Here is an 11179-nt window from a genome sequence, read left to right as displayed (position 1 = left end):
TTCAATAGAACCATCTGAATGATATTTAATCTTGAAAACCCATTTACAACCAATAGGCTTATGATGAGAGGATGACGGAACAAGAGTCCATGTGTTATTTTGTTCCAAAGCTGTAATTTCAGTAGCCATAGCAGCTCTCCATTCTGGAATTTTGACAGCTTGAGAAAAGGATGTAGGAATAACTGAAGAAGACACTTTAGACAAAAAAACTTTATGACAAGGAGAAAAGTTAGTGTCAGAAACATAAAAAGCCATAGGGTATGGAGTGGAAGACCATGTTACCTTAGAATCTGATTGGAGGAGATTGGCCGAACGAGGGACTGTAGGTGCCTTGGTGAGAGTAGGACAGTGATAATGTTTGATGAGGAGTGGTGGGGGTTGTCGCACTCTAGTAGATCGAGGTGAGGTAGGAGGATTGAGGTGTGATGGCTGAGGATCTTCCAAAAGTGCGGGTGACGGAGCTGTATGAGTGGGAAGATTGTCAGGAAGAAGAGAGCGTGGGTCGAGCTTGATTTGGGCTGGAGCAGGGCGCGGGCGCGCTCTATCCATTGGAATTACATGAGATGATTGAATGTCGAAGGTTTCATTGTTTGGGATGGGTAAGGGAGAAACGGGCAGATGTGATGGAAGGGAAGATAAATGTTAATAGGGACGTCTCATGGAAAGTCACGTCACGGGAAGTATACATTTTCTTAGAAGATAAATCATAAATGCGATAGCCTTTTTGAGCATAAAGATAACCAATGAAGATGCCAGGTTTCCCGCAATGATCAAACTTATTTTTAATGGAAGTGTTGTGAACAAAACATAAACAACCAAAAACACGAAGATGGACAAGAGTGGGAGGTGTTGTAAATAAAAGCTCATGAGGTGATTTGTCATTTAACAAGGTGCTAGGGATTTTGTTAATGAGATAGCCGGCAGTGAGAATGTATTCACCCTCAAAAGGATAATGGGAGATGAGCTTGAAAACATAATGCTCGTGCAACGTTGAGTAAGTGACGATGTTTTCTTTCAACAACAGCGTTTTGTTAGGGAGTAGCAACACAACTACGTTGGTGGATTACCCCATGTTTTGAAAAGAATTGTTGCATGTTATGGGATATAAATTCAAAGCCATTGTCGGATCGAAGGACTTGGATTTCATGAAAATGATTATCAATGTTGCTATGGCCAGATATGAGTGAATGTATTGTAGAATGAAATTGAGTATGAACCATGGAAAAAAAAGATTGTAAATGCATGGCAGTTTCAGATTTGACAGTCATAAGATAAATCCATGTAGCACGACTAAAATTATCGACAATAGTTAATAAAAAATGAGCATTGGAATATGATGGTAAATGAAAAGGACCCCAAATGTCACAATGAATCATTTGAAAAGGTCTAATAGTTTTTATTGAACTATGAGAAAAAGATAAACGTGTTTGCTTAGCTTGCGGACATACAGTGCAAGTAACATTATTGGAACTAGAGATGAAAGGAAACTGCTTAGCTAAATCTCCAAAGGCGTGGAAGATAGATGTCCTAGGCGATAATGCCATAAATTATTTGTGGTGGAGTTGTGGGATGAGCAAACGGAAGCTAGTTGGAGATGGTAGAGTCCCCCATTAAGCCGTCCCAATCCAATCTTCTTCTTCGTTAACTGGTCTTGAAAAAGGCAAGAATCATTAGTGAACGTGACAGAGATAGGGTGAGATTTGACTAGTTCACTAATGGAAAGCAAATTAAAATGAAAGGTGGGAACAAACAGAACGTTGTCAAGACGCAAAAGGGGAGAGAGAATAACACTACCAACATGAGTAATTAAATGGTCTATTCCATCCGGAAGTTTAAGAGTAGAATGTGTTAAATAAGTATGATAATGAGAAAACAGATGTAATGATGAACAAACATGATTGGTAGCACCAAAGTCAATGATCCATATGGATTTAGAAAAACACGAGAGAGATATACCTGTCAGGTTTGCTTGTGAAGAGGTACTACCTGAATCAAGCAAACTGAGAAGTTGGTTATATTGTTCTATGGAGAAAACAAGAGAATTGGAGTCTATAGCAACCGAATTAGCTTGAGCAGGCTTGGGTGGATAACCGTGCAGTTTGTAATATGTACCAATATGATGTCCAACTCGGTTACAATGGTTGCAGAATGGACGGCGTGGCGGTGGCTCTGGCCCTCAGATCCGAGGGCACGCAGCGTGCTTCGAGGTCGTTTCTGCGAACCACCAGGCTGCTGTGGAGGTTTAGACGGACCTGATTTCGAAGAAGAAACCCAGTTGGTCTTCTGAAAATGAGTACTCAGGGCAGCAGCATTTGGAGTAGAAGGAAGAGATAGTGCATGAATCTCTTGTTGCTTCTCCTCTTGTCGGATTAAAGAATAAATCTTGGACATACGAGGAAAAGGATCCATCAAGAGAATTTGACTGCGAATGGATTGAAAACGAGCATCTAGGCCTTGCATGAATTTCATAGAACGACCGTCTTCAACCTTTTTGGCAAAAATAGATGCATGACCACAAGTACAAGCAGGCATAGTAGATAAATAACTTAATTCATCCCAGAAAGATTTAAGCAAAGTGAAATAAACAGATACCGGACGATTGTCTTGCTTGAGATGAGTGACGGAATCCTTCAGTTGAAAAACCTTGGTGCATTGGTTTGTGAAAAACGATCACCTAGATCTTTCCAGATTTCGGATGCAGAGTCGGCATAGAGGATGCTGCCACGGATATCTGGAGTAACAGAATTGAGAATCCATGAAGGAACAAGGTCATCACATCGCGACCACTTGGATTTTTCTTTGGGAGTGCTGGGAGGAGTTACAGAGCCATTGACAAAACCAAACTTATTTTTTGCTCGAAGGGCTCTAGAGATAGACCGTAACCAAGTTGGATAATTGTCCCCTGATAACAGAGGAGATACGAGGATAGCCGTGGAGCTATCTAAGTGGTGGACATAGAAAGAATCATCATAATCTGGAGGAGACTCATTATTGGGAGTGAAGGCGCCAGCCATTGAGAATTGAGAGGAGGCGGAAGCTGATAGAGTTTAGGATTAGGGTTTGGATCAATATTAGGCTGATACCATGATAAATTAGAGAGAGAGAGATTTGAGAATATTTACTTGATTGATTTCTAAAGAGATTACAATTGTTTATATAGAGGTCACTAGTTCTAAATAGAGATTACAAATTAAATAGAAACAAAACAGTCGGTGTGACTTGAGAGACACGAGGCGCTGGGTGCGCTCGGGTTGAGCCTTGCACAAGTGCAGGTCGCGCTCTGCATATGCTATATCTCCTAGACTCTCGCCAAGGCATGGGCACAGTTCGCGCTCTATCATGCTTTGGTTAAGCACAGGTCGCGCTCTTCACTATGACATGAAGAACAACTTCTAATACATTGGCTCATATAAACACTAGAGAGTTGATTGGTGAATGGTGGTTATTCTGTCATCTTTAGGTTGGGGAGGAGGATAAGTTGATTAAGTTCTTCTTACATCTAGCTTTGAGAAGTATGAATGCTGATGACTTTTAGGGAGTTTAGTTCAGAAAGGATTAACTTAGATATGTTACCATGGCAGATGCAACAGAGGTGGAATATAATAAGCAGTGCAAAAAGACAATACAATTAGGTAAGGATCTCAACACTTGGAGAGAAGCTAATGCATCTGCTGACACAACAACAAACTATCTATTATAAATTTATAACAAAACAAAATGGATCATGTGCAAGAATGCTTTTTTCTAGTGAGAGATCAAAGCTTTGACTTTCTCACACCAAAAAAAATCTTGAGTCAAGTCTGTCCATAGAAAACAGGCTTCTTTAGTAAAACTTTATGAAGGCTTTAGAAATCTATTCTAAACTTCATCTCTAGCTACTACTTTTAGTAAGTTTTGGTGAGAATGGATCTCTACAAGTTTGAAATCCAGTCTATGTGAACAAGCCATCGGCAACTAAAGAACAAGGAGAAGTACAAGCCACTCATGTGCAAGCAAATGGAAAGAACCAGAGAAAATTTTCCTATGCAGATGCGGCAAGACAAAAGCAAAGTGTGGAGTTTCAAGATCTCCAACTACCAGAAAAATGGGGGAATATCCTGCCATCACCATTCCAACAAGCATACAAAAGGGGTCTATAGTACTGTAAGTTTTGCCTCTTAGGTATAATTGACATACAAAAGGTCTCCATCAACAGAGTGCGAGAGCTAGCTAAGGAAAAATGGGCACCAACTGGTGAGTAGCTTATAACCTGTAGAGAAAAAGACGTTTTCTCTCTTTAGTATCGAGCGCACCCCGCCCTCGACTTTAACTGGTAAAAGGCGCGCACTACGCTCATATCTTGGTCAACTTCCAAGCGATTGAGCGCGCCTTGCCCTCGACTTTGCCTGGACAAGGGCATGACCCACGCTCCACCGTATTTTAGTAGACTTCGACTATTTTTGAAAGTTTTTTGGAAACAGTAAAAATATAAGTTTTTTTTGTAAAAATTAACCTAACCAAAACCAAGAAAGAGAGAGATTGTAAGAGAGCAATTCTTAGTGAGTTGAGTGTTCATTCTTTATGAGTGAATTGAGATATCTTGTAATCTGTTACTCCGGATATCAAGGAAAGTTTGGAACTTGTAGTGTGGACGTAGGCAAATTGTCGAACCATGATATATCTTTGTCTTGTGGTTTGTTCTCCTTTACATTAATTGTTTTACTTTATATGCTTGTTATTTGATATTGAGAAGTGTTGAGATATTACTTGGAGGGTGTTGAAGTCTTGTCTAGTGAGAAGGATTGATCTTTGTGTAGGATTAATCTATTTGTTGTGAATAACATTGTTTCTGCATTGTACTATTCATAACAATTGGTATCGGAGCTCGGTATACAACCTAGGATTTTGAGTTTTGGTGAAGAAACTATAGTGCTCAAAATATGTGTAGACAAGGTGTTCGATAAAATTCCGAAGTGAAATCGTTTTTTGGGTTATTGTGTGTAACTTGAAAGATGGCTCTCAAGATGTCAAATGCTAAGTTTGAAGTAGAGAAGTTTAATAAGAATAATAATTTTGGGATTTAGAGAGTCCAAGTTAGGAACATCCTTATCCAACAAGGTTTGCACAAGGCTTTAAAGGAGATTAACTCAAAGGCTGCGAGTATGAGTAATGATGATTGGGAAGAGTTAGATCTACAAGCTTGTTCATCAATCCGGTTGTGTCCTGCTAATGAGGTCATGTATAATGTGATGGGAGAAAATACCGCTGTCGGTATTTGGCTCAAGTTAGAATCTATGTATATGACCAAGAGCATGACGAACAAGATGTACCTTAAGAAGCGTCTTTATCAGTACATGATGGTGGATGGTTCAACGATGCAAGAGCACGTTAGTGAGTTCCGTCGACGCCAAACGGATTATTTGAATGTTGGAATGAAATGGATGATGAAGATCAAGCGGCATGTTCAATATTCTCTTTGCCAGAAAGTTATGAGCATTTAATGACTACATTTATGAACAGAGAAGATGTTAATCTTGATGAAGTTCAGAGTGCACTTCTTTCTTATGAGTTGATGAAGAAGACACGTGTAGAGAATATCATTAATGCAGGTCAGGGGCTAGTGGCAAGAGGAAGGTCGCATGAAAAGGCTTCTACAAGTAATGAGAAGTCTAGGTCCAAGTCAAAGAAGCCTTTGACACATGTGAAGTTCTACAATTGCGATGAAAAGGGACATTACGCAAGTAATTGTCCTCACTCGAAGAAAGAGAATAAGAGAGATGGTAAGAAGAAAGGTAAGGCAAAAATTGAGGCAAGTTATGCTTTAGGCTTTGAAGGGGACGAGTTGAGTCTCTGTGTGTCCACACAAGACTATATGGCCGAAAGGTGGATTCTTGATTTCGGATGTTCCTACCATATGTGCCTGAATAGAAAGTGGTTTACTTCTTATGAGAGCATTGATGGTGGTTTCGTTTTGATGGGTAATGACGTTGCTTGTAAGACGGTAGGAATTGGAACTATACGGGTCAAGATGCATGATGGTGTAGTAAGGATTTTAACCGATGTGAGACATGTTCCTGAGCTAAAGAAAAACCTTATTTCTCTTGGTACCATGGATTCCAAAGGCTACAAGTTTGTAGGGGAAGGTGGAGTCCTAAAGATTGTCAGTGGCTTTTTAGTTGTTATGAAGGGTCAAAGACATGGAACCTTGTATACTTTGATAGGTAGTATGGTGATAGGCGATGTAGCAGTGGTGGCATGTAGTGATGATTCTGAGTGCACTAAGATGTGGCATATGAGTGAAAAGGGTTTGTCTGAGTTGTGCAAACGAGGGTTCTTGAAGGACTTGAAGAAGCTAAGTACTGGGGTTTGTGAGCATTGCGTCTATGGGAAGCAATGCAAAGTCAAGTTTACGTCAAGCAAGCATACAACAATAGGCATCCTTGACTATGTGCATACGGATGTTTGGGGACTGATAAGAGCCTAAAATTGTAGTTTTAACCCCTTAACAATAATACTTTTAGACTAATTATGTGAGTAATAAATAAGAGTTAATGCTAATTACGTGCTTTTATGTATTTCAGGCATTGAAGTCAATTATGTGCAGAAATGTGCCACTTTGGCGATATAAAGAAGTAAATGTCGGTTGCTAAGAAGTTCTGTGATTAAAGGCCAAGATTCAAGGAGAAAAAGCCATTGTAAAGCCCGGTCAGAAGCTGAAAAGTCAGAGTCAACGCGGGCGTAAAACAAAGATATAAAAGTCGTGAGAACTTCCGAAGAAGATCGTATCTTTGGACTCAGGCCTCGGAATTGGGCGTACCTTATGTTAAAATGACCGGCTTGGAAAGAGCTCTCTAATGGTCTAAACATTGACCGAATCAGAGGAGCATAAGTGGACGAAAAGCCTATTAAAGTTAAAGGCAGTTGAAAAGGGCCCTGTAGACTGAAGAAATTGGGCTTTGGGCTCGATTTTCCGGCCCAAAATATGGACCCTCAGCCCATGCACGTAAATGTGGATCTGGTCTCCTCCATTTCCACATAAAAGACTTAGGGGTTGTTTGTTTTTTTTGAATTCAGCATTCAGAGCCTCTTAAACTTAAGTTTTAAGAATTCAGAGGCTCAAAACTTGTTTGTTTTTTTTAAGTAGTTTAAGCATTCATTGGTACAAGCAGCTATTAAACCAAAATTTCTTGAATGCTGAATTCTAATATTTGAAACAAGAAAGTCCCTTCTTGCCCTTTCTTAGGAACCCAATCTCAAGAACCCATCTACTTTCCTACCTTGATTTTATGGCTTCAAAATAGGTTCTTCAAAATTTAATGTTGGCGTCATGGTTTTTCATTTTTGGGTGAATGATATCCACTTTGTTAAAAATAGAATTACATATATATATATATATATATATATATATATATATATATATATATATATATTGAAAATAAACAAAATATGAAAATAAACCGTTAAAATATATTTGTGAAAGCATATTTTAAATAAATTTATTTATTATTTATTTTTTTTCGATAATCCATCTCTTCTCCTCAAATATAATATATATTTTGTTTAACAAGAAATCAAGTTAGTGTTTAAAATAGATAGCATGAGTAAAATTGTCGAATGATTTATTGTTATTCTAAAGAAAAACAAACATATTTTTTAGAATTCAAGAATTGCATTTAGCATTCAGAGGATGAACCATTGTTAGATTCAAGGCTCGGAAAAAAAATATTTATCAATTAGGTTAGGATAGCAATAATCTAGTTCTAGATCTAGTTTTTCAATTAATTAATTAGTTGTTATTCTTGTTTTAATTCAAAGTATTGAATGATTGTTATTTAGTTGTTAGATCAATAAAATATTTAGTTCTTGATAATCTAGTCTCGTTTTCCATTAATTATTAGCTTCATAGTTAAATTTACTTATTTGTCATTATTAGTTTAAATCAATTATTGCATGAGTAGTTTCCATTTGAGTTTAAATAAGCAAAGTTCTAATCTTTTTATGATGATTTGTTTAATTGCATATGGAAATGATAACATGATGATTCTAGGCTAAACCCCCATTAGAGGGGGTTGAAGAAGCCTTGATGAAGCTTGATTTGTGTTAGCGTAGAGTAGTCGTAATTTCCATTCCATTTTAGAAATGATTAGTTCACCATGATAATGGGTTTGATCGTTCACATGCTAGATGTTAGTTGGTAGAGATTACCATGAACAACTAGGGATTAAGAAGAACCAATTGTTTTGTGAAAGCTGTTCAATTCGGATTACGACGATTTGTAGTTAGTAAATTAAGTCGAGTTAAGGTGGAATCAATCCCCCCTAATTCCTTATCATAGATTCAACCCGTAGCATTTCGTAGTTGAATCCCATTATCTTGTTAGTATAAATTGCATCATAGTATAATTCGTAAAACTCTCATTGACTTTGGTAGGATTGGTAGTCGTAGAAAACTTGAATGCTAAGGAACTAGGAGTGGAACGAATCTTCTATTCCAACTCTACTTCAATAGTATCGAGAGTATAAATCTTTGATAAATAGTATACATAAAAGTTTTAGTTTTACTTCCGTTTAGATTTTATCGTTTATTCGGAGTAGAATTATATTCAATTTTATCGGATTATCAAATGGCGACGTTCCCATCTTAGTTCCCTTTAGTATTGTTTTATTTAGAATTGTTAGTTTTCCAAAGTCCCATAACCCACCCACCCTTGTTTGATTCTCACTGTGGTTGTCCATTTCAGCATTGAAAATTTTCCTTGCAGAATTACACGGATGAGCCGACCATACCGGGCAAACTAAATTGGGCGCCACCCGCCTAAACGCTGGAACTCCACTTTTTAGTTGAAGTAGCGACCAGCCTTTGCAAAAGGCAAAACACGAGTGCCCCTTGTGCTGAAGCGCCTGGACCATGAGGTTTTCCTTGAGCGCGACCTGCGCCTTACCAAGGCTAACTTCGAGCGCGACCCGCGCTCAAATGCCTGGAACTCCAGCTTGACCTGAGCGCGACCTACGCCATACCTAGGCCCATTCTGAGCGTGACCTGCGCCCTCTGTTGAAACTGCCCAATTTCCATAGGTTTGTTTCAAATTTCCATTTCTTCATAGTTTTCAGTGTAAACAAGACGCTATTCATAAGCGAAGCAAGGAGACATTCAGGTACTCTTTTCTTCCATACCTCGCATCTCCTGTTAGAGGTTCATACTAGCATATCAGGATTGTTTGGAGTGTTATTATGTTTCATTAAGATTGACTTAGCCTTGGATGAGATTAAGGTCAGGCCGAAGAAAAACGCCTAACGTAATCAACCGGCAACGTCAACAAACACACCTTTCTAGTATACCACTCACTACACCTCTAGCTAATATACCACACACACCACCTGGAATAATGGCTGAAGAAAGAGAGTCTCCTCTCTCTGACTTTTACAAAGCTTTGAACGATAGCCCTAAATCTTGCATCGTTCTATCAGACCCAGTGGGGGATTTCCGAATTCCCCCAAATATATTTAATTTGTTACCCGATTTTCATGGGTTAGACCATGAAAAGCCTTATCAGCACATGCGTAGGATTGACCAAGTCCTAACTACATTCCACCATCCTACGGTTGGTGCTGAACAAATTAAATTAAGGGTATTTCCTTTCACTTTAGTCGATAAGGCGGCATCTTGGTTAACTGCCCAAGTGCCTAATTCTGTGAACTCGTGGGCTAAACTTGTTCAACTATTTATGGAACATTTTTACCTACCACTGAAGACCGATGGAATGCTTTCCAAGATTCATTTCTTTCGACAGAATCCTCATGAATCATTTTCAGAGGTTTGGAATCGTTTCACCGATCTTCTTATAGAGTGTCCACACCATAACCTCGCGAAAGACACGCTAGTTCATGCCTTTTTCAAAGGACTTCTACACCACCATAAAGAAGTCCTTGACATAATGAATGGGGGTAGTTTCCTAAGTAAGGGAGCCTCAGAGGCTTATAAATTTTTAGAAGATCAAACTAAGCGTAATAATAACGGGGGTGGGTAGTAACGAATTCTCCCGTTCCGCTAGTTCTTCTACAACAGTTAAAGCCGCCGGTATGTTTGAGATGAAACCCAATCCGGAACTTAAAAATTTAATCGAATCTCTAACTAAAAAGGTAGATGCGATTTCTGTTCAACAAATGCCTATCCCCATCATGAATGTCAACTCCAATCCATGTAATTTCTGTTTGAGTCCAGAGCATCCTGACTCCTATTGTCCTCTCGCCTATAAACAACAACAATCACAACAAGATAATGTTTGTTCCATTAATAGCGAACCTAACGCAGCTTGGTGGCAAAACCCAACTTCAGTTGGCGGAATAATCAACAACCTCTAAGGTTGTTTAACCCAAATGTTAGACCAACAAACAATTACAACCAAGGTCCACCAAGGTAAGGACAAGGTCAGGGTAATTATAATTATAACAACCAAGCTCAACCACGACAAGGACAAGGTCAGGGTAATTATAATAATTATAATACTAATAGAGGTATTGTTCCGGTAAATAATAACTACCAAAATCCACCCATTAATAATCAACGTGACATAGTTCCTGTCACACAACCAGTAGCAAATACTACTCCACAACCGGATCGTTTTGATACCTTTATGCAATCTCAACAACAAATTTTACAAGCCATCCAATTTTTTTTTTACAGTAGTTAGCTCAAGAGAAAGTACAACCCAAAGGTGTGTTTCCAGGACAAACGATACCTAATCCTAAAACACCAAACACAGCCTTTGAAGAAACGGTAATACTAGTAACGAAAATGCAAACGTAGGTGAGATAAATTCCATCACCACTCTCCGTTCAGGCAGAGTGGTGGATAACAAAGTAATTATGTCTATAGTTACCTCACCAGTAGTCCCTACACCAGATATTACACTAGATACCGAAACAGAAACTGAAGATCCTACCCCTGTAGAGGTACCAGTTAAATTACAGCCTAAGAAACAGAAAAGTAAGGTTAACCATCCTGTTGATCCATATGCTAAATATAGAGGGAAACCATTGTTTTCTCAGAAATTAGCTATGTTAAACAAGGATACAAATTTTGACGAGATTAGGGAAGTTTTTAAAAATCTAACGATAAACTTACCTTTTCTTGAAGCGATTAAAAAGTTACCTCACCATGCTAAGTTTCTTAAAGAGTTGTGCACTACTAGGCGTAAGAC

General features: G+C 38.6%; 1 protein-coding gene across 1 annotated transcript; it reads right to left on the bottom strand.

Annotated features, from left to right (window-relative positions):
- Positions 1-2630: 2630 nt before the first annotated feature.
- Positions 2631-3014, bottom strand: LOC147508676 (uncharacterized). The gene has a single exon (XM_086597521.1). The coding sequence runs from the start codon at positions 3012-3014 to the stop codon at positions 2631-2633; it is 384 nt and encodes a 127-aa protein (XP_086453647.1).
- Between the last annotated feature and the right edge of the window lie 8165 nt (positions 3015-11179).

The sequence above is a fragment of the Coptis chinensis genome, chromosome 3 (assembly GCF_015680905.1).
Source record: "Coptis chinensis isolate HL-2020 chromosome 3, ASM1568090v1, whole genome shotgun sequence".
Lineage (NCBI taxonomy): Eukaryota > Viridiplantae > Streptophyta > Magnoliopsida > Ranunculales > Ranunculaceae > Coptis > Coptis chinensis.
The sequence above is the reverse complement of the archived record's forward strand: the minus strand, read 5'-3'. Positions and strand labels throughout refer to the sequence as shown.

Coding starts and splice junctions, on each gene's coding strand:
- LOC147508676 (XM_086597521.1), bottom strand. CDS start 3,014: ATGGCTGGCGCCTTCACTCCCAATAATGAGTCTCCTCCAGATTATGAT.